General features: G+C 49.5%; 1 protein-coding gene and 1 long non-coding RNA gene across 4 annotated transcripts in view; one reads left to right on the forward strand and one right to left on the reverse strand.

Moving 5' to 3' along the window:
- The window catches only part of ENTPD3 (ectonucleoside triphosphate diphosphohydrolase 3), a 25,329-nt gene continuing 1,637 nt past the window's right edge, over positions 1-23,692 (forward strand). Inside the window, exons 1-11 of one of the 2 annotated variants that reach the window (XR_014000450.1) lie at positions 1-80; positions 858-909; positions 2,687-2,814; positions 7,569-7,686; positions 14,347-14,497; positions 16,870-17,029; positions 17,972-18,205; positions 20,808-21,080; positions 21,241-21,351; positions 21,760-21,897; positions 22,295-22,425. Coding sequence is in view for 1 of the 2 variants with exons in the window: in XM_081160798.1 (XP_081016924.1) it covers positions 870-909; positions 2,687-2,814; positions 7,569-7,686; positions 14,347-14,497; positions 16,870-17,029; positions 17,972-18,205; positions 20,808-21,080; positions 21,241-21,351; positions 21,760-21,897 (1,353 nt within the window). In the remaining variant the exon portion in view is untranslated. The remainder of the gene's footprint in view (positions 81-857; positions 910-2,686; positions 2,815-7,568; positions 7,687-14,346; positions 14,498-16,869; positions 17,030-17,971; positions 18,206-20,807; positions 21,081-21,240; positions 21,352-21,759; positions 21,898-22,294; positions 22,426-23,692) is intronic. The other variant, XM_081160798.1, reaches the window with a different exon arrangement.
- The window catches only part of LOC308568188, a 22,069-nt gene continuing 6,814 nt past the window's right edge, over positions 8,438-23,692 (reverse strand). The window contains exons 4-7 of one of the 2 annotated variants that reach the window (XR_014000451.1): positions 15,727-16,239; positions 15,136-15,263; positions 14,466-14,593; positions 8,438-9,554 (exon numbers count right to left, since the gene is read on the reverse strand). This is a non-coding gene — a long non-coding RNA (uncharacterized lncRNA). The other variant, XR_014000452.1, reaches the window with a different exon arrangement.

Raw genomic sequence — 23,692 nt, forward strand, 5'->3', positions numbered from 1 at the left:
GCCCCGCAGACGCCTCCTGCGCGCTGGCCGCCGGCTGCACTGCGGCAGCTCCAGGCGCCTCCCGGGCCGCCCGCGCGCAGGTGAGCGCAGGAGCCCCGCGGCCGCGCGACCCGTGGGGGAAGGAGCGGGAAGCTTCGCGAGGCTGAGAGCTGGGAGGGAAGGACGCGTAATCCGGGGGCCCGAGGGACGCGAACCCCTAATCCTGGGCGGGCGGCGGGGGGGGGGGGGGTCCCTGCGGTGCCCGAAAGGCGGGCGCGTCTGTACCCGGCGCCTCTGCGGGTCCGGAGATGCGCCGGGCGCTTAGGTGGATGCCTGTGGCCGCGTGGGGACTGGGGCCTCCCGGATCCCGGGGCGCTGGCTCCCGGGGCCCCACAGCCCCTCGCAGTGGTCTCCAGCCAGGAGCTAGAGATGCCCCTTTGGGTCTTGCAAGGACGAGCCCAGGCTGGCGGGGCGACCCCTCGCAGGAGCCTCCTTGCCGGTGGGCTCCGGGGGACCTGCCTCGGCCCGCGCGTGTCACAAAGCGCTGGGAGAGTTGGGCTGCCCCCGGGGCTCCGAACAGGTGGAGAATTCTGCAGGAAGACATAGATCTAGTTCCGATTTTTATTTTTATTTTTCCCATTTAAAATTTCAGCAAACCCGTTGTTCTGCTTTTCCTTGCATCTGGGGAGGTGGCGCTGGAATTTAAGCCCCAGCTTTGGGTCTGTCTGTGAAGTTTGAGGTTCACCCCCCCCCACACACACACCCCGGCCATGAGGTTTTGAGTGGGGGGAGGTGGGGTCGTGTTGTAGCAGTGTGCCAGGATTTGGAACTGGTCTTGGCCATGGGCACGCGGTGATTCTGTGTTTTCTCACCTGCAGCCGCGAGGAAAGATGTTCACGGTGCTGACCCGCCAGCCTTGCGAGCCAGCAGGTCAGTGTCCCAGCGGGCGGCCGGCGTGATTTGCTCAGCTCGCAGGAGGTCCCCGCATCAGCTCGGTTCCTCCCAGTCCCCTGCGGATGGCGGTGGGACCTCTCTAGTTAGATACGCGGCGGCTCACCGGGCTCGCACCACAGGCATTCCTCATATGAAAGTCATGCTTTTCATCCAAGCGACACAAAGCAAGGACTAACATGCATGTTTCGATTAAATGGTTTTTCCGGTTTGCATAATCCATTAATTTGGCCCTTGTGGTTTCCCTTACCCGACTTGTGTGTAAGGTTTGCTTTAGAATATTGTTGATTTTGTGATGAATGGTGAAGCACTTGGATGTTTCTTCTATTCCCATTCAAGCGCTGTTGCTGGCACAGCGCCTACAGCATCCCCCAGGCCCCACCCTGGGTCAGCATTGTTTGCACACGGAGGGAATTCTCCCCCTCTCCCCGCTTCTCTCCTCCCCCCCTCCCTCCCTCTCCCTCTCCCCCTCTCCCCTCCCTCTCCCTCTCCTCCCTCCCTCTCCCCCTCCCCCCTCCCTCCCTCTCTCCCTCCCTCTCCCTCTCCCCCTCTCCCCTCCCTCTCCCTCTCCTCCCTCCCTCTCCCCCTCTCCCCTCTCTCTCTCCCCCCTCTCCCTCTCCCTCCCTCTCCCTCCCTCTCTTTCTCTCTCCCCCTCCCTCTCCCTCTCTCTCCCCCTCTCTCCCTCTCCCCCTTCCCCCCTCTCCCTCTCCCCCCCTCTCTCCTCCCTCCCTCTCCCTCCCTCTTTCTCTCTCCCCCTCCCTCTCCCTCTTTCCCCCTCTCTCTCCCCCTCTCTTCCCCTCTCTCTCCCCCTCTCTCCCCCTCTCTCCCTCTCCCCCTTCCCCCCTCTCCCTCTCCCTCCCTCTCCCTCCCTCTCTTTCTCTCTCCCCCTCCCTCTCCCCCTCTCTCCCCCTCTCTCCCTCTCCCCCTTCCCCCCTCTCCCTCTCCCCCCCCTCTCTCCTCCCTCCCTCTCTCTCTCTCTCTCTCTCTCTCACACACACACACACACACACACACACACACACACTTCCAAGCTTGCCCCGCCTGCCTGCCTCTGGAGCACTTTTTGCAGTTGCTCTGAGAAAGCCCAGCGGCCCTGGCCCCCCCACTCTCAGGTAGGCACTTTGTAATTACAGTGTTTGCCCGGCCCTAATGATAGCACAGCTCTAGACCCTGTTCCCTAAGTGAATGAGACCTGGTCTGGTCCATTTTGCTTTGTGATAGACTTTTCTGCTGGGGCAAGTGTTTGCTTAAGGTAATCATAGCTTTTTACCTAAAATCTGCTGAAGCACAGAGGCCAGCGTGTGGCTGTGGTCAGGGGACCGCTTACATATCACCCCGCCTCCTTCCTGTGGGAAGCTAAATGCTCTTTAGTTGTGCCCCCGAATTGGGTATTTTAGGGTAGCGGGGGCAATTTATACCAATCTTTTTCTTTCTTTTTAAAAGGGAAATTGTACCTAAGGAGCTGATTTACTTTGATTTCCAGCTTTTCCCCAAAACACTGAAATTTTAACACATATGCGGTCACATCACACATACAGACTAACTTGTTATATTCCCCCAAAGGACAAGTGTAACCTGGCAGGTTAAACCTCTACTATGTCTTGTTAGGGGGAAAATCCCTTAAGCTGACACTGACATGTGGATTCTTTAAAAGTTGATATGAAAGTTCTCCTCTGTGGATAAACTGGTCGGGGCCCAAAGCGAGTGCCTTGCTCCTGCTCTCCCCTCATGAGCCTTCTGGGTGTTCCCGTTTCAGGCCTCAAGGCGCTCTCCCGCACGCCAGCCATCATCGCCTTGGTGGTCCTGATTGTGAGCGTTGTGGTGATCGTGGCTATCACACTCATCCAGATCCACCAGAAGGAGGTGCTCCTCCCAGGACTGAAGGTAAGTGTGAAGGGATTGGCGTTGGAGGGGAGCAGTGGGCTGTGACGTCAGTTATTCTAAAGCCATGAGTTAGAAGAAGAGAGATGCACTTTCCCCACCTCCAGCTGGAGCCAGGGAAGATGGTGTAAGACCCACGGGCGAAGGTCTGGGGTGGCTTCCACTTGTTCTGGGAGGTAAGAGGAAAGTCGTCTGTTCATACTGGAGGAACGTGCGGAATTAGATAGAAGACTGGAAGAGTAAGCCGAGTAGAGAAAAGTAGACCCTGAGGCATATGGAAGGCACCCTTGAAGGAGGGGACCACCCATGTGTAAAGCTACTGTCTCAGCTGCATCCCCCTACCTAAGATGTGAGGGCGAGCAGGTCACCCGGAGATGGCCCAGGAAGCACAGGGAGGGGCTGGGGCAGTGAGACTGGAGGGAAGGCAGCCCCTGGAGGGCCTGTTACCCAGCAGGGTACCCCTGTGGGTGCTCAGCCCTGCCGGGGATGCTGGGAAGTCCGGTAACTCACTGCAGGGTTGTCATCTAGGGAGGGAGGGGTATGGAGCGCCTGCCTCCCAGCTGTCCTGTGGGGCTATTTACACACCAGCACCCATCAGTCATCGGGTGAGAGGCTGCTCCCTGGGGAACGTTAACTCTAGTGTTTCTGGCATATTGTGTGCTCGGTCGGCTCAGGCCGCTGGAGAGAGCCTTCGGGCAGGTGGAAAGTGCGTGGACACCACGGTGTAAGGGAGGCCTGAGGGACCACGGGCAGGGAGCCCTCCCCCTGTGGATGTGATTATTACCCCCATTTGGCAGAGGAGGGAATAGAACAGAAACTGGCTTCCCAGTTTCACAGACTGAACATAGCAGGACTGGTATTGGGGGAAGAAGGAGCCTCAGGCAGCGCTTTGGACGCACCCTCAGCGGTTAGCACACAGTTCAAAGAGGGGCTTTAAAAATAAATAAGTTATTGATTGATTTGAGAGAGAGAGAGAAAATCAATTCGTTGTTCCACTTATTTATGCGTTCATTGGTGGATTCTTGTATGTGCCCTGACCGGGGATTGAACCCGCAACCTTGGAGTATCAGGATGACACTAACCGAGCTCCCCGGCCAGGGCTCGAAGAGGGGCTTCTCAGTCTCCGCAGGGCCTTGCTTCAGGCCGCAGTCCCGGCTGTAGGGAACGGGAAGTTGTGTAACGTTGGATGTTGGCTCAGAAGGCCCCTCTGCCTCACCAGGTGCATTAACGTCAGGAAAGACACATGCTCTGGGCCAGCTGGGCCAGAGGGTGACAGCCTCCGCAGAGAATGTCCCACATGCAGCTTTTCTCAGGGTGTTGAGGGACCTTTCCTCTCGCTGTGTGTGCTGGGAGCAGGACGGGGGGGGGGGTGTGTGTGTGTGAAGTTGACCGAATATGAGGGCTTTTTAATTGTCATGTTTACGTTGTCATACTTTGAGCCCCGTTTCTTTTGTGTGTACCTGACAGTAGGTTATGAAGGGCCAGCTCCACGGTGGCCTTTCTGGAGGGTTCTGGAATGTTCCTCAGGACCCTCATGAAAGGTCATGATATCTGGCAATTAAGTCCAGCCTGGCCTTACCTACCCTTGGTTTATCTGAGTTTAGGAGCAGAACTAGTAAAACTTAGTGAGAGGTTGAAATGTCCCCAGCCCCTTTCCATTGCTGCTGGTCTGACCTGCTCTACCAGCTCCAAGTATAAACACGATGATGTCACTTTTCCTTTCCACTCAGGCCCCCACTTGCTTTCGTATCATTAAGTCCAATATCTTCCTCCTGAGGCTTCACGTCCCCAGCTCCAGTCAGCAGCTGTCCGGAGGCCTGGCCTTTCTCAGCCCAGTGAGCTCAGTCCCCCATCAGTCCCCGTCGCTGTTGCCCACGCAGCTCATGACGACACTGTTGAAGAGGGAGGGGCCTGCACAGTCTCAGGGTCCCAGGGTGCAGCTTTTCAGGTCACATTGGTTCCCCATGTTGGGTCACCCTCCCATGCTCAGCCGTTACTCTCCGAGGCACAGCCACTGGGCCAGCCTGTGCTGAAACCTTCTGACCCGCATCAAGCCGGATCCTCAGCCTGGATCTCTGGTGCTTGTGGCCCGCTGGGTCTGCCCTTTGGGGAGTGAGAGTTAGATCTCCGGTTTCTTCCTTCCCGGAAAGCCCGGGCTCCTTGTTCAAACTGGACCCCTCCTCTCCAGCCAGATGTGCACGTCATTTAACCAGGAGCGTGCTTTCAGGGGACTTTTTCTCTGAACAGAGTCAGGCTGCTGGACCACCTCAGGCACCTTATTGACTAAAAGTCACCCTGTTAGACTTGGTTTCCATGGAACTCGATGAAAGCGTAGGCATTGTGAGTATGGGTTTGATGTTAGACCCAGGCTTGATCCCAAGCCTGTGACCTTGAGCAGTTACCTGTGTGAGCCTCAGTTTCCCCATCTGTCAAATGAGAACGATGGAAACACCTGCATTATAAATGCAACAATACGAAAGTATTGTGTGCCGTGCCTGGCATATTCTAAGTACTCAATAAATATTTATTATTACTGCTGTTCTGTTGCAGGAATAGCGATGATGATGGTGATCACAGTAATACAATTGCTAATAAACAAATCTAAGAAAGCTGATCGCATGGCCTTTGCTTTTGCGTTTGCCAGAAGCTCCCACAGTCCTTTAGTTTTGGACCATGGAGCCCATTAGGAAGACTTCACTTTGGGTGGAGCCACTGAGCATGTCTTCAGTTCCACACTCCAGCCCTGTCTCTGACTCCGCTGGAGGGTTGCTTTCTGCTTTCATCCCAACATCAGCCACCTGGCGGAGCTGAACTAAATTCATTCCCTTCACCCCCTCCCTCCACAGAGCCACGTTGAGTTCCACTGATCTCGGCAAATGAGCTCTGAAAACTGGTCAAAGTCCCATTTTTCCACTTTTGAAAGTGTCAGCGAACAGTGGCGGGGGCAGATCAGTGACACCAGAAGTGGCACTGGGCCTCAAGTCTGGCCCCTGCGGGCGCATCAGCAGTTGCCCGGGGGGGGGGGGGGTAAGGTGGGGGGGGCGGCCATATCTCCAGGCTCTCCGAGCGGAGTCTCTGGCTGCCCCCCACCCTGGTGAGAACTGGATCCCAGCTGGAGTACAAATGAGAATGGGCCCTCTCCCTTCTCTCTGATCTTGGCCAGCAACCCCCTGCTTCATAGGCAGGGCAAGTGCATGCTTTGTGAAGAGTTGGGACAGAGATTTGGGGAAAGGCAGGTACCCCTGGAGGGAGTCACTTCCCTCACTCCCTATCTCCTTGTTTCATGGGTCGGCACCAGGCATGGAGGGGTCGGTGCAGGGCTGCTGATCAGCTCAGTAGCTGGAGGCAGGAAAGAAAGCAGATGGAGAATGTCGAGCTCTGACCTCTCGAGTGCCTGGTTTCCTTCTTGCCTTTGGTTTCTGCCAGCACTTTAGTCTCACGGCGAGTCTCTGCCCGAGCAGGTGGCGAACAGTGCCTCCCTTGTTCACGGGAGGTGTCACATTGGGATCCCGATCAGCACTCATCAGACTGAAGGGCTGAGATTAAGAGGCCGTCCAAGTCCAAATACCAGTGGGCACAGGATGTTCTGCCTCATATCATGGAGCAGCTGTGATTCAGGAACCGGAGCAACATTTTTTTTATTTGGTCCCATTTCAAATGAAGCTAAAATTTGTGGAAATAGAAACTTGGAAACCTCCTAAATGTCTAGACTCAAGGAATCGGGTCAATAAATTATTGTAAATATCACAGTGGATGTGAGAAATGTATTGAAAATGCTGATATTGGCCCGAATTTACTGGCAGGGAGCAATGTTCATAATCTAATTTTAAGTAAGGAAAAAACATTGGGAAAGACTATGTACAGCCTATTCCAGTGTTGTTTCAAAAACATATGTCGAGCCCTGGCCGGTGTGGCTCAGCTGGTTGAGCGTCGTCCCAGGCGCAGAGAGGTTGCAGGTTCGATTCCCCGTCAGGGCACATGCCCAGGTTTCGGGCTCCATCCCCAGTGGGGAGTGCGCAGGAGGCAGCTGAGCCATGTTCCACTTGCACAGCGATGTTTCTCTTTTTCTCTCCCTTCCTCTCCCTAAAAATCAAACTATTTTTTTAAAAAGAGGAAAATATGAACACTTTAATTCTGAGCGATGATGCAGATATTAAGGTGTCTCCCTTGTGAGAATTTCCCACCTATTGCTTCCTTTTGGTCTTTATGCCCAGGCTGATGGGCCTGGAAGTTTGGAGAACAGGGGGCAGCAGGTGACCGACCTCATTTCCCTCCCAAGACCCAGGTGGCTCCTGTCCCCTACCTCAGCGGCCTGGAGGCAGGGGAACCAGGGGCCTGCCCTTGTATGCAGATCCTCAGAGTACCAAGTTCTGACCTTGGCTGCACCCTAGAATCGCCAATGAAGCTTTAACAATGGTTGATGCCTGGGTCCACTCCTAGAGATTCTGATCGAATGGGTCTGGGGTGCACCCTCGGCATTGGGAGTTTCAAAAGCTCCCCAAGGGATTCTAATGTGTGGCCAAGGCTGAGAACCATGCCCTAGAACACCTGACCCACCTCACCCCATCCCCTTCACCCACAGTCCAAGGAGACAGCATTGGTTTGGAGAAAATGGTGTTCTCTGCTCGGTCAGCCTGTACCTAAGTGACGCAGTGTGGACTAAGCTCTTGAGAGCGCTCGAGGTTCTCAGTGGCGCCCTGGGGAAAGTTCTCGGAGGGGCCTGGCCAGTTTCTGACTCCCTTTCCCCTTTTATTCAGTATGGAATCGTCCTCGATGCCGGGTCTTCCAGAACCACAGTCTACGTGTACCAGTGGCCAGCAGAGAAAGAAAATGATACCGGGGTGGTCACCCAGACCTGCAAATGCAGTGTGAGAGGTGAGGCCAGCGTGCGTCTGGGGGCGCCCAGGGAAGCAAGGCGGGGTCCCATGCCCTTCGAGGCCTGGAGGGGTCCTGAGAAGCTGCCTGGACTGGGTGTCAGGAAAATATGAGATCTTATGCTACCGTGCTGAGAGGAAGGGAGAAGAAACATCGATGTGAGAGCACAGTGTTGATTGGCTGCCCCCTGCAGTAACAGTGACCTTGGGTCAGTCACCACCCTTCTCTGGGCCACAGTTTTCTCATCTGTAAAACACATAGGGGTGTGGGGGGCATGTCAAGAACTGTGAATGGGCTGAGATTTTACCCTGCCGTTCTTCCATGGATGCTGGTGGGAGACACAAGATTGCTGGGTCAGAAACAAAGGACAGTTTATTCTTCACAGCAGCAGCAGTAGCCGGTGTCAGCTGGCTTTCTTATGCTGGTTCTCTGAGGGTGATGTAAAGAGAGCCAGACAGTATCTGCTCACACAGTGGGTTGTCTTACAGTAGAGAAACCTGAGATTAGTGAATCTGAAACATTTATAAAGGGCACTGAGCATGCCTGTCTTTTGCTCTGGGGTGCAACCTATCGCTGTCTTCTGAGCCTGTTCACTGTGCAAACATCCTTGAAAAAATAATCCAGAACAAAGGCAATCAGTGCCTGTACTCATAAAACATGCAGAAACACGAGAGACTCACAAGTCTTCCAGGTGTGTGTGGGTCGGGGAGAGATGGGGTGGAGGGAGATCGACAGTACATAACAAATAGGTATGGCTCTGTTCCACAAAAGCTTTATTTATGGACCTTAAAAGTTTGAATTTCATGTAATTCTCACATGTCACAAGATACTATTTATTCTTCTTTTAATTCCTCTGCTCACCATTTTAAAAGGTAAAAACTGCCCTAGCCGGTGTGGCTCAGTTGGGTGAGCATCATCTCATGCACTGAGACGCCGCTGGTTCGATTCCCGGGCAGGGCACATGCTGGGGCTGCAGGCTCCATCCCCAGTAGGGGGCTTGCGGGAGGCAGCCGATCAACACTGTGCTCTCGCATCGATGTTTCTCTCTTCTCCCTTCCTCTCTCTCTAAAATCAATAAACTATTCTTTAAAAAAAAGAAAAGGAAAACCGCCTGCTGAAGGAGGGTTTGACAGAGGAGATGAAGTGCAGCGCAGGCCTGGCAAAGCTTCAGCCGTCAGTTACCCTGCATTGGGTTGCAGCGGCCTGAAATGGCTGCGTTGCCAAACCCTGTCACCTCCAGTCATCGGATGTTGCTGTCCTGGAAAGAGCGAGACGCTGAGCAAGGCAGGTCGCTGTAGCTGAGGCAAGCCCCGAGGTGGCTGGCGGCTGGGACAGTAAGTCTTTATTTGAAGGGCGTCTGCATGGCACCGCTCTGCGCTCGTCACAACGAGGAAGTTGGATGTCCTCGGGGTCCTGCTTGTCCACACGACAGGCAGCAGTAGCCTTGCTCTGGCCTTACCCGGAAAATCCATTCTGTTCTCCTAATAGCTGAGCTATTCCTCACCGCCAGGCACGAAAGGGCACCAGGATGCCCGCTCAGGAAAGAGAGAGACCACCCATTTCAAGGAGAGAGGATAGCGGAAGATCATGATTAAGACTTCACCTCACCCCTACTGTGTGAGCTCCGGAGAGTTAGCTAACCTCTCCGAGTCCCTCATCTCTAAGATACAAAGCATAGTAATAGTAAGGCCTCCCCCATAGGAAGGATTTGAAGGTTAAATGACATGATATATGTAAAGCGGGTAGCAACCCCTGGCATACAGTAAGCACTCAATAAGTGTCAGCTATTATTGTTCACAGGCACCACACTGTAGAGCTCCTGGTAGGTCTTCTTTCCAGAAGGTTCCTCTGTCCTGTAGTTACATGATCTATTCAGACACAGAAAAGTAGTTTAGCCAACTGATGTCCCTCTGACTTGTAGGGAGACTCGAGACTTTCACGGGAAGGAGCATGGGCGGTCTCTCGGGTCGGGGCCCTTGGCCCACCCAGGATGGGTTTGGGGGGGAGGGTCAGGGAGCCCGCACCACACCCATAAATGGATCTTCCCTCCTTTGATCAGAGTAGCCTCAGTGATCCATATATACCCGGAATGACCGGGGGACCACAAGCGAAAGCTTAATTACAGAGCTGAAGTTTGACTAAGTGTCACCCCTCGAGGACATGTGGCTTCTCCAAGGATAGTTTGGGTTTCTGGTTTCTCAATTGCACATTTCCCTGGGACTCCCCCGTCTTAGCCAATCCCAGTGGGTGGTGAGTGCTTGCTTGCCCAGCTGTGTTTCCTGAATGTGTAGGCCCTCAGAAATTTATTTCTCAGGGGCTCCCTGGTGGGTATCGGCCCTCTGCTGCTGCTCTTTTCCGGGAGTTCACTGGGTACTGGTCCCCATGCCGGTGTCTGGAGCCCTGGCTGCTGCTTGGAGAGCCGTTTTCTGGAGGACACTGGCTCCTTGACGCCCCTCTGCTATTTTGCAGTGTGGCGCTCATGCCTGCTGCCTTCTTCCACAAGGGACAGTCATGATTTCCCTTTACACCAGTGCTTAAAAGCTCTTTAAACTCCCCTGGAGCCACCTCCTCTATGGAAATCCTTCAAGAGTTGCTCCAGGGACCAGGCCACTACAGTGCTGACAGCACCTCTGCTCAGGCACACGCCTTATGCCGCCGTCCCACCTTGCGTGAGCTTTATGTTGTCTGTCCAGCCGTCTGTCCCCAGACTGGAACAGCAGCTTTAACTCTGTTCTTGGGGTTGAGAACCCGGGTATCCCATGAGTCTATGAGCCCAGTCTTTTCCCTCTAGGAGGCTTAAGGGGTCTTATGCTAATAGGCCCTCTGGTGACCTGCTCAGATGCTCCAAGTGTTGACGACACTCTAGCAAGGCTCCTACCCAGTCCCCATCCGGAGACCAGCTCCAGCAGAATATAGTTTGCTTGCTCCAGCTGGGACCACACGACCCCCTTCCTGTAGAGTCGCATGCTGGTTGGAAAATCTCATTCATTCATTCATTCATTCATTCATTTATTCATTCAGTCTTATGTCTAATAAGTGTTTATTGGGTGCCTGCTATTTGCCAGTAACATTTCTTGAGACTGGGAATTCTGTATAAACAAAATATACAGTGTCTGCTGTCACGGAACGTACATGCTAGTGAAGGAGACAGCTAATACACAAACAGATGTCTAATATGTCAGGGAGAAGTTCTGTGAAGAGAAACCAAGCCAGGCGGTGGACTGAGAGCAATCATGCTCTTTTAGACATGATCTCCGGGGAAGAGCAAAGAGATGGTTAGGCAGAGACAACAGTGAGATGAGAGGGTGAGTCGTGCAAATTTTTGAGGGAAGAACAAGCTGAGCAGAGGGCACAGCAAGAGAAAAGGCCAAGGGTGGGAGCTGCCCGGCATTCTCTAGGGAAAAGCAAAGGGGCCAGTTGGCTGGAGTGGAATGAGGCGGCGGCCAGAGGAGAAATGAGCCCAGCGCCGTGGCCAGGCAGCTCCTGGGGGGCTCAGATGTGGCAGGGCTTGGGCTTTCACTCGGATGAATTTTCTAGAGTATATTGGGAAGCCACTAGGAGATTCTGCTCCGGGAACTGATGTGCTGTGACTTATCATTTTCACGGATCCCTCTGTTGATGTAGAACACGGGCTAATGCAGTGACAGGCTAAGATTAGACGCAGGGAAACCAGGGCTATTAGGATGGTGCAGGTGACAGACGATGTTATGACGGTCTGGCCTGGACAGGTGCTTCTCCACATGGGGCAATTTTGCCCCCACCCCCAGGGAGCATCTGGTAATGTCTGGGGACCTCGTGGATTGTCCCACCTGGGGTTGGGGGAGCTGCTGGCACCTCGTGGTAGGAGAGAGAAATGCAGCTAAACATCGCCCAAGGGCCAGGGCGGCCTCACACACAGTTACCTGGCCCCAAATGTCAGCAGTGCTGAGACTGGGAAAATGGTCTGGAACGGTTCTAGGGGACAGGCTGAGAAGTGCTCAGACTGGAGGGGTATTTGGAAGGGAGAGCCAACAAGACTTAATGATGAATTCAGTGTGAGGCATCCAGGTTGATGGTGCCTGAGCGTCAGTTCTGACGCGTATATTTGCAGGTGACAGTACCATTTCCTGAGAGCGGGAGCCCTGGAGTGTAGTCTGCTGGGGACATGGCAGGGATTAGTGAATTTGGTTTTGGACATAGTAATTTCCAGGTGCCTATAAACCTAGGTCAGGGCTGGGAAACGTTTTCTGTAAAGAGCTGGATGATCAATATTTTGTATTTGTTGACCTCATGGTCTCTGACATAACTATTTAACTCTGCCACATGAGCATGAAAGCAGCTAGAGCCAAAAGGTAGACAAAGAATGTATTTCAAAAAAGTTTTCTTTCTGGACCCTGTACATGCCTAATGGGATATGCCCTAAGGACAGAAAGAACTTTAAAAAAATCTTAAAACTGTTTTTACTAATCATACAGTTGGTGGTAGTGCTGGTATTGTCATACTGAGATTGTGGATTGTGAAATAAAGCAGATGAGTTATTAGGTTGGAGAGCTAGAAAACAGGACTTGAAGCATAGAAAAAAAGAAGCTAAAGACAGAAGATCAAAGAATTTCAGTAAAAACCTATAGTTTTGAATTAGAAGCACTAATAAGAATGCATGACATATTTTTCTCTTGAAATAAAGTTTTCCTTAGATCTGTCCTCTGAAGAAACTTACAGTGAGCACCGTAGCTTCTAGACTTTGGGTGCTAAATACCATTACTTAATAAAAGAAAGCAAGGCTCCTTAGAGAAATGGCTGAGTCCAGATCGGGGGCAGGAAGTGTATAAGGCCATTGGTACATCTTATCATATCAGAAAGCAAAGAAAATGTCAGTGGACTCAGGGGCCACCTGAAGACAGTGCAATAAGAATATAACTGCAATTAATTGAAACACATCAAATATGCATATCTTTAAATTTATGTGTTCTTAAGATACAAAACAAACAAGCAAAATCTCTCTTTGGTTAAGTTAGAAAAATATTGGAGGTGCAATCTATATTTTTTAAGCTGGTAAATAAAGGGACAGAATCAAGCGCTTAGCCTGCCTTCCCTGGACAAACTGTAATGTAGGATAACCAGTTAATGATGGGGAAGCTCTTCTCTGATTACAGCATTGTAGGTAGAAAGCAAGCATGGTGGAAATAAAATATCACTGTGTTATAGGCCCTAATGGACCAATGGATCTCAGCAATGATCATTGATGTCTGTGCTAAAAGAGGAACAACTCATGCCTTTTATTGGAAGGATGCACTAATCCCTACAAATTATTGTCTCTGAAACAGTTCGAACCTGAACCTGATTAAACCTCAGCATTCAGTTACCAATTTCTAGGAAAAACTGGGACCAAATAACATGTTAAATGAACCATGGGAATTCAATTAGCAACTTCTAGGCTGTGGGGAACTCTACAGGCCAAATTAAATCGGGAGGAAAAAAATTTTTGAATTACAAGGCAAAAATAGAAAGAGAGGGCACACAGCCTATCAATTAAAAGAGACTTAAGAAATATACTAACCAGCGTGGCCGGTGTGGCTCAGCGGTTGAACACCGACAGGTGAGTCAGGAGATCTCGGTTCAATTCCAGGTCAGGGCACATGCCCACCGGGCTCGATCCCCAGTAGGGGGCATGCGGGAAGCAGCCGATCAATGACTCTCATCATTGATGTTTCTCTCTCTCTCCCCCTCTCTCCCTTCCTCTCTCTGAAATCAATAAAGACATATTTTTTCCAAAATGGTATTTAAAAAAAAGAGATATACTAACCAAGTGCAATGGACAGAATTTATTTGGACTCTAATCCAAATAAACTAACCAGAGAGAGAGAGAGAGAGAGGAATGGGAGCAGGGGAGGGAGAGAAAATGATGACCAAGGAGGAAATGTGAACCTTAACTAGATATCTGACTAAAGGGCCATTTTAGATTCTTACAGGTGTAATAATGGGATGGTAGTTATGCTTCTTTGAAAGAACTCTTGTCTTTTAGTAACACACACTGAAGTATTTATAGAGTAAGAGGATACCACGTCTGCAGTCTGCTTCTGAGGAGAGAATGGGGGAGAGTGCACATGAAGAGAGGTGATCATTGTTGAAGCGGGGAGATGGGTGCATGTGTGCATTACATTATGTGCCCTACTTTTATTTATATTTGAAATTCCCAAAATGAGAACTTTGTAAAAGAGCATTTATTAAAGCAGCATGCTATTGGCATAAGGATAGACTGAGGCTCTCCAAAAGGTGAGGCCTGGGTATTTTTCTAAAATTAAATTTATTGAGGTAACACTGGTTAATAACATTATATAAATTTCTGGTGTAAACAATATAATTCAACATCTGTGTACTCTATTGCATGCTTACCACCCAAAGTCTAGTTTCCTTTCACCGCCATATATTTGACCCCTTTACCAACTCTAGAACTTTTTTTAAGCAGGTTAATTTTCACACTGGCTCTTTTTTTTTTCACCTTTGTAATTCCTTCCTTCTGTATTTTGGGAGTGGACTCATCAGTGTGACCACATGGGACCGAGTACCCGACGCCCTCCTAAAGCCTATTCATTTCCGGAGCTGATCAGTTTTTATTTGAAAGCTGTACTGCTCCTGTGGGTTCCCAGGGATGCTAAGAAGTGCTGACTGCCTGCTCTTTAGGCTCTGGGATCTCCAGCTATGGGAGAAACCCCCAGGATGTCCCCAAAGCCTTCGAGGATTGTATGCAACAAGTCAAGGAGCAGATTCCCGCCCACCAGCACGGATCCACGCACATTTACCTGGGCGCCACGGCGGGGATGCGCTTGCTGAGGTAAGGACAGGAAGGGCACGCAGCAGCCCTTTCACCAAAATAGCCAAGAATGTGTTGGACCTTGCCAAGAACGTAACTCTATTTCTGGGAACAAATCTGAAAGAAAGACCATATTCTGCCATAAATGTAGGCTTTAAAAGTTGGGAAACTTTTCTTCTTTATTTAATTTTTTAAAAATGTTTTTATTGATTTCAGAGAGAGGAAGGGAGGGAGAGAGAGAGATGGAAGCATCAATGATGAGAGAGAGTCATTGATGGGCTGCCTCCTGCACGCCCCCAACTGGGGATGGAGCCCGCAACCTGGGCATGTGCCCTGACCGGGAATTGAACCCCGATCTCCTGGACCCTAGGGCGATGCTCAACTGCTGGGCCATGCCGGCCGGCATTTTTCTCTTTATATTAATACCCAGAAGGAAACAGTTCCAGAATCAATTCCCTTGCCCTCGGCAATTCTAATGAGAGCTCTGAGAAAGAGGAAGGGGACTCGAAATCTGCTCACGGGGGTTTATTGACACCTGGTTGTTTTAATACCTGTGGACAACCAGCTCCACTAAGGGCCACCCATAGCTATGTATCTTGTGCCCATGTCTAAAACATCACTGAAATCGTCTTTGAAATCATGGGATTTCTGCACCTCACCTCACCCTTGTCAAAGTGTTGGGACGTCTCATTTCACTCAAGCAGCTCCTAGATTTTGTAGTCATGACTTAGCCCAGTTGCACTGTTTCTGAATGCCTTTTATCTTCATTTTTTCATCATTTCTTTGACTTTGAAATAAAAGAAAAATAGTTTTAAAGAAACACATCAAACTTAAATCTATCTAGGGTAGAGCAGCTGATTGATGTTACGCTCTCACATCAATGTCTCTTTCTCTCCCTCTCCCTTCCTCTCTCTGTAAAAATCAATACAAATATTTTTAAAAATATAAGGCTTTATCACCAAAAGATTATGCTCATTCTGCTTCCAGGCCATTTTGCCTGTGACCCCAGTAATGTAAGATACATGTATGGGCATGAAGGAAACACAAAGGAAGGAACGAACAGAGCCCCGTTAGCATGACCATCGAGAGAAATCACGATGTGCTCTTAGTTGGATTGGGCCTTTTTCTTCAGTTTTCCTACCCTTGTTCCCAGTCCCGTGTCCTGGTTAACCAAGTAGGATATGGAAGAAAGTCAGATTTCTGTGCTCATTCTTGGAATCTGCCATGTTTTTTAAAATTACTGGGTTTACCTGAAATAGAAATGATATAGAAATTCCTTCCTTCTGCCTTTTCTTCCTCATGGAAACAAAAGACCCAACTTTGACTTCGTTGCTATTTTCTCCCTGTCGCCTGCATGAGAAACAATTCCAAGTCTCTGTAATTTATAGCCCGTGACAAACACCATGGGATTGAAAGTTCAACACTTGGGGGAAGAGTGAATGAAGGTCCCATTTGAATAAATTAAATATTAACTCGTCCTCGTAAAACTTTCTGATGGTGATCCATTTCTTCTGAGCAACTCGCTGACATTTTAATTGCAAGGAAAGTCAAATATTAAAAAAAAAAGAATGAGAATCATCCTGGGTGAGAACTGGTACAACCAGGAAAGCTCTGAATTAGTTTCCGAGCATTGGTCTTTGCCGCTGGCCTGGAACGGATCTGCCTGTAGCGTTGCTCTTTCTTCTGGAGCCAGGAGTGGGCCGTGCCCTGGCTTTCCTAACGCGTGGATGGAAGGGAAAATGCTGTCCCAGGTGAGCTTCCTTCTGGAGTGGGAGATGGCAGAAGGTGAATGAAATGACACCGTGTCATGGGCGACGTAAGACTGCTATTTGCCATCCCTCCGCAGGGCGGCACATCAATGGATTTCAGTCCAGTGACGCCCATGAGGGTCATCACATCTCCTGGTGAAGCCCTCCCAAAGAGCAGAGCAACTCAGCCCCCTTCCTTTCTCCGCCTCCTCCTAAGCCCCGCTTCCTTCTGGCCTGGGGAGGGCCCCTTTTTGTGGTGCCCCCAAGAGATGACTTAGACCACTCCTGTGCCTTCGCCCATCTCTGTTCCCCTGCTGATCCGAGACAGCAGCGGTGATGGAGCACGAGACTCCTTCGACTGGCTGGTTGCCGGAGTGGGGCAGGGACAGGTGGGGGAGGAGAGACACGTGGTGATTTTACTGGAATCTTTTCCTGCCTGGCAGTTTGACAAGGTAACGAGTGCACCTTGCCATCACTGTTACCCAGGAAGCCTCAGCTTGCAAAAGGGGTTGCCTTGTGTTGCACACGTCGGGGAAACTGTCCCTGAAGCAGCGGGGTGGGGAGGTTTACCTGTTCACCTGAGCGAGGTTATTTTAAGGCTCTGTCGTCTGGGCACTCAGCGTGTGTGTTCTGTGCCTTGCTTAGGTTGCAAAATGAAACAGCAGCTAATGAAGTCCTTGCAAGCATCCAAAACTACTTCAAGTCCCAGCCCTTTGATTTTAGGGGTGCTCAAATCATTTCTGGGCAAGAGGAAGGGATATATGGATGGATTACAGCCAACTATTTAATGGGAAATTTCCTGGAGGTGTGTGAAAACAAATGCATGGTTTTTAATCTTGCTATTTATCCCTTCCCCTGTGGGTGGGAGCTTGAGCAGAGGTGCATGCCAGCAGGGCCATCGGTCCTGTGTCATTCCTATTGTGATGCGTTAGGGAAACACCTATGAGACAGTAGGTAAGAAAAGACATGATAGCTGAAGCAAAACCTTGGCAGGACCAAATGCATGGGGGAGAGGGAATATTGTCACTTTACTAGCTAATAAGATATTGGAGGAGGCGGGGATGGAAATCTAACACTGGGCTATGGGTAATTTGAAGGGCAGCTGAAGAATGGCTCTTCTAAGATGTCCCATAGCCATCTGGAATTTACAGAGCCTTCAGGCAGTCTGCTTCCCAGGTCCCTGTGTCCCCAGGTCTCCTTACACGCCAATCTCCACACTCCCTTCTCCTTTGGTGCAGAGGAAAGCTGACTCCAAGAGACAATCACCAGGTTACAGAGGACATAAACTGAGGACACCCATACTGTATCCAGCCCAAGACCTATTCCTCTTCAAATATATTTTAAAATTTTATTCATTGCCAATAGTTAATAGTTTAGAAATTTCACATAAAAATTCATAGTCCCAGCTTCTCCCAACCCCCCCCCCCCAAACGTTGGAAGTGGTGGTCACGGTGGACTCACATTCCTGCATGGCAACAAGCAACCGGAACATTGTGTGGCACATGCACTCCTGTTTGCCACAGTCCCCACATTCCCTATTGTCTACACCTACCCTACTTCGCTCATTTATGTTGCCTGCTCAGCCCCTGTAAGCATTTGAGTTGACATAAAGGAGAGGTGTGGCCCTGAATGCCTCCCATGTGTCATAGTTCTTAACAGTAAGAGGTGGGTTTTGGGGGGAGAACCCTGGGCAAACAGAAACAGCATCTTTGGCTTTCTTTTCATGCTTTCTTTTCCCACCGTGCAGAAGGATCTATGGCACATGTGGGTGCATCCGAATGGAGTGGAGACCACAGGTGCCCTGGATTTAGGCGGTGCCTCCACCCAAATCTCCTTTGCGGTGGGAGAGAAGGTGGAGCTGAACACCAGTGACATCATGAAGGTGTCCCTGTATGGCTACGTGTACACACTCTACACACGCAGCTTCCAGTGCTACGGCCGGAACGAGGCCGAAAAGAGGTTTCTGGCGATACTCCTTCAGGTACCTGCGCTGAGGGGTGGAGGGGAGGAGAGCAGGTGTTTCCGGGGGATCTTAGCCGAGGGGAGGGGGCCTTGACCACTTCCAGTGTATGTGACTCAGAATTTCAAGGAGCCCTAGCCAGTGTTGCTCAGTGGTTAGAGCGTCGCCTCCCCCCCCCCCCCCCCGACTGAAGGGTCCCGGGTTTGGTTCCAGTCAAGGGCAGGTACCTTGGCTGCAGGCTTGATCCCTGGCCCCCAGCCAGGGCGCATGCAGGAGGCCACCAATCGATGTGTCTCTCTCACATCGATGTTTCTCTCTCTCTCTCCCGCTCTCTCTGAAAAGCAATGGAAAGAATATCCTTGGGTGAGGATTTTAAAAAAACAACAAACCCTGAGAATCTCTACATGTATGTCAGATAAACTTAAAAAAAAGAATTCCAGAGCTCCAGATGTTTTGTAAATGAGTCAAGTCCCGGGATCCCTTTATGGACAAACTATTTTAAGCCAGTAGCTAAATAAGCCTGAGCATTTTGAGACTCCCCTGTGTGCAGATAAAATAAAGTGGCCACAAGAGAAATGCTTGCTGACGGGAGAGGGCAGAGCTCTCCCCAGGCTTGGCCTCCTCGCAGATGGGCCTATATTAGGCAGGCTCAATGCCCTTTATATTGTGGGATTTTAGAGCTGTGGATTCCATCCCCTCGTCCAGTAATTCACACAGTAACTGTCCCATGGCCCAGCTGCTACTCCTGCCAACCAAAATGCACAGGGAGCCCGAGCCCCTCTCCCTAGCAAATTCTCCATAACCACCTCTCCTCCCCACTGGCTCACTAAATCTCAGCCAACACACCTCCCTCCAGGGCAGAAGCTCTGGAAAATCCCCTTTTCTCCATCTTTTATTTCAGGCAAAGTGCAATGCTCCTTCCTTCAGCTCTGGCCCTGGCAGGGGGTGGGCGGGGGTCTCCTGGGAGCTTCCACAGAGGAAGGGGCAGGCAAAATCGTCCTTCCCTGGGGTGAGTCGGGGCAGACACTCTAACCTTTTAAAGTTGGCTGGCCCTGAGCACCTGTCTGAGGTCTCCTTCAGGGTTGGAAACACAAGTCTAAAGGTGTGAGTCCAGGACGGGGCAGAGGTGTGAGAGCCTGGCCCCTCCCTGTGCACAGTCAGCTCACGGGGACGGGCCATCTCTCCAATTTGCCTGGTAACCTCTGGATGCCTGAGAGGGTGGCTCTGCCCTCGGAGCCCTCTGACGCAGGAGAGGGAAAGGATTCAGGTGCGATGCGGATCACCCACAAATGCACGTTCAGACCTGCCTGACCAGTGCTTTCATGGGCCAAATGCACACTGGCGAGCCTGACTCAGGGTTCATGCAGATTATTACATCGAGATCACTGGCTGAGTTGATTCCACCTGTCTGGGTCTTGTTTCCTCTTCGGTAACATAAGGGCCTGCACAGTGGTGAGGACACCTGGATAGATACATACTTGGTAAATTATCCTCTTATTAACCCGTCTCCAGCCACCCTAGGGCTCAGGGCTCACTCTGATAGCATGGTAGACATTAGGGACGTACACTCACTCACTTTCCTTTCTTCAGCAAGATCTTTTTCTTCTGTTTTTAAAGTAATACATATTCAGTATTTTATTTCGGTCAAGATTATTGTAGGGAAAATAAGACGCTTTGGTCTTATTTAGAGTCCAAATCCTGCTCCTTTGAAAAGAGAGTTCACAAACAGAACCAATTTAGAAATTTAGCATAAGATAAAGGGAACTTTTTCACCAGTACATAAAAGATTAGATAGTCATCTGGAAAAAAATAAAAGTCAGCTTCCTACAAATGGGTGAGAGATTTATACGTGAGGATGTTTATTGCGGTGTTGTTTGTAATGGCAAAATGAGTGGAAGCCACCTAAATTTTCATCTGGAGGAGATTTCTTAAATAAATTGTAGTTTATGTGTATGGTGAAGTTCTGTGCAGCTACTAAAAGGAAGGGGCTTCTCTACAGGTACAATAAATGGAAAGGTAGCAAAGATGGACTTTTAAGGAAGAAAAGCAAGAGGCAGAACAGTGTATAGAGTACTACCATTTTATGATTTTTTTTAAAAAAGGGAGGAAAAGAAAATATATTTGTGTATGCACACAAGAAGTACAGACAAAATCTTTGGCAGAATACACGAAAACTGGCAACGGGTCACTTTCAGGGAGGGGAATCAGGTGTGTAAAAATGGGTGGGAGGGAGACTTAATTTCCATAATGTATTTGTCCCTTTTGGATTATTTTATTAGGTGGATAGATAATACTCCATTCAAAATGGTCGGTTAATCTAAACATATCTTGTTTTCTCATCAAAATGGAGTTTATAAAACCTGCCTCACAGGGCTGTTGTAAGGGCTGGATCAGGTCATGGGAGGGGGAGCCCAGCCTTGCTCCTGGTGCAGGTAACTGTCCCCCACTGCCACTTGAGTTATCTAGATGACCTGGGAGTTGCCTTCAAGAGCCCACTGACAGAATGGCATTTTCCCAGCTCCCTCTTGGCATTAAAGAGTAGCGATAATGAGAATTTACAAAAGGGAAGTGCTTGGTCCTCGACAAAAGAGTGATTTCTAATATCTCACTCTTGTCCCTACAGAATTCCACCACCGAAACCAATGTCAGCAACCCCTGTTACCCTCGGGGTTACATCACCACCTTCCCCATGGGCCACCTGTTTGACAGCCTGTGCACGGAGGATCTGAGGCCTGGAGGTTATGCCCCCGATGATATCATCACTTTCGAAGGAAGCGGGGACCCACTACTGTGTAGGGTGAAAGTGGCTTCCCTCTTCGCCTTCAAAGCTTGCCATGACCAAGAAGTCTGCTGCTTTGACGGGGTTTATCAGCCGAAGGTTAAAGGACCTTTTGTGGTGAGAGCAGAAACCACTGAGATTCCTTTTTTCCCCACTGAATGTTTACTTCTCGGCTTTCTCTCTCTGCCGCCCTGTCTCCCCCTCTCTCATTCCCTGTCCCAAGACCTCGGCCACCCGTCCCATCCTGAGCACCATGTCCCGTTCTGCCTCCTCCCAGGCCTTTGCGGGATTCTTCTACACAGCCAGTGCTCTAAACCTCTCGGGCAGCTTTTCCCTGAACGCTTTCAACTTGAGCACCTGGGACTTCTGCTCCCAGCACTGGAGTCAGGTGAGTGCTTAAAGAGGAGAGATCAGTAGCAGCGCCTGCAGCAGGGCAGAGTATGCTCCATGGTGCGCATGTGTGTGCAAGTTCTGAATTTCCCATTTATGCTGTTCTGCTTTTAACCCCAAAAATGGGGCTATAAGGGAGCCATACCTGCATCACAGACTAACGTTCTGGCCACAGGCACAGCAGTTAGAACTGTGTTTGGCCCATGATAAGCACCCTATAAACCTAGAGGTGGTTCTTACGGGGTGGTGTATAGGAATATTTTCAATATCACGTAATCGCATTCTTTTATAGTAAGTGTTCCGTGAACTGGGTGCAGTGATCCTCTCAGATAGGACTGTTGACCTAGGGTGTTCCGAAACGTGCACTGTAAAGCACGCCCACCTCCCCTTCCCGTTCTGCCTCCAGCTCCCACGGCTGCTGCCCCGGTTTGACGAGCTGTACGCCCGCTCCTACTGCTTCTCGGCCCACTACATCTACCACCTGCTCGTACACGGGTACAGGTTCTCCGAGGACACCTGGCCCCAGATACATTTTAAAAAAGAGGTAAGTCAGAGCACACATCCTCCTCTCCCTCCCAAAATAGAGGTTTGCGTGTATGTGTGTGAAAGATGAGACTCTGGTCCCCTGTGAGCCTCCAGAAGAGATGACGAAGAACTCCGAGGCGGCGTCCACTGCAGACCCTTCCCCACAAGGAAAGGATTGGAAGCCAAGGAGCCACAGGCTCTGAGTTCTCGAGGGCAGGACTGATGATCCCATCCTCTTATTCCTAGCATTCAGCACAGGGGCGAGAACCTGGAAGATGCTTAGTAAATGTTTGTTGAGTGAATTAATAAATGTTAAGAATTTGAGACTTTTCATCCTAAAAAGAAGCTCCAAATATAACAGGGTTGGTTTTTTTTAAAAAAAGAGGGTAGAAACTAATTGCTCTCCATTTATACAGATGTCAGAGTAAGATACAGGCTTTAGAGCCTGAAGGATTGAATAGAATTTTCTCTTGGAATGAGCCTGAGGCACTGTGTTTACTGTCAAGAGTCCAGAATGGGCCACAGCTGGGCAGATGCAGCCTCTCTGGTATGTCCATCCAGCACTATGTTCCCTGGGTCTGGGAGGGTTTTCTGGTTTCAGGAGTAGCTGGTGTAAAGCCTGAAGTATATCTGGAGTCAGTGTGTTCTGTATTAGCTTTGGCAATAATTAGATTAAACCAGTCAACATCTGACATTAGGCCTGTGACGTCTGCCTTTACATAAGTGAAACTGAATCATCCACAAGCAATACGGATGTCTGGAAACATCTACAGACTGATGGGGGCTTGTCCGGTCCAGGCTTTGCCTCATGATCTAATTACAAGGACAGTACATTATGGGAGTGGAGAACAGGACTTCCCCTTGAGTACCGGCATGGATGCACACAGAATTCCAGGTTTCACATTCCTTTCCTTTATTTATGAAGAATTTTATATCTGGCCAAATTCGTATCTGAATGTGAGGGCCTAAAAAGACTTCAGAAGATTTGCCACATAAAGACTGAACATCAAATCTATATTTGGAGGAAGTAATCAAATAAGACTAGAAATAAATCCAGGAGATGTTCTAAAAACGTGAAATAAGAATAAATGATGTTGTGGCTTAAAATGTATATTAAAAGTGACGCTGTATAAAAAAGTAAAAGAGAAGAATTCATCCATATACCAGAACAACCTGGAATTGAAGTGTCACTAATATTCAATGTGAAGGGGATGGGGTAGAGGGTTGTAAGATACAGGGACATAAGAGGGGCCTAAAATGCTCATCTTTTCAAGGGAACACACACTCACAATGTTTAAAGCGAGAAAGGAAAAAATATAGGAAAATAGCCACTAATTGAAAATTTAAATATTAGAAGTCCAAATATATCAATAACCACAATAATCATAAATGGACTAAACCTAACAGTTAAAAGACAGACATTGTCAGACCTGATTTTTAAAAATCAAGTATATGTAGTTTATAAGAGAGACACTTTAAAGAAACACTTAGGCTTCACACGTAAGGACATGGAAAAATAGAAAGTTAAAAAAATTTTAACTGTCAGAGAAACATCACCCAAAGGAAAACTGGTGTAGCTATTTAATATCTGAAAAAATAGTCTTTAAGATAAAGGGCATCATTCCATATAGAGAGAATTACAACATAACGATAAAAAGTTCAATTAATTCATCATGAAGATGGCAAATTTGAAATATTTAGCCATCCGATACAACAACCTAAAAATGCGTAAGCAAAAACTGACTGAATTACCAGAAGAAACAGACAAAGCCCATTTCTTAGAAGCTGGCCCTTGGTTTAGCGAACACTCATTA

Source organism: Miniopterus schreibersii (assembly GCF_964146895.1).
Source record: "Miniopterus schreibersii genome assembly, chromosome: 15".
In the NCBI taxonomy this organism is placed as follows: domain Eukaryota; kingdom Metazoa; phylum Chordata; class Mammalia; order Chiroptera; family Miniopteridae; genus Miniopterus; species Miniopterus schreibersii.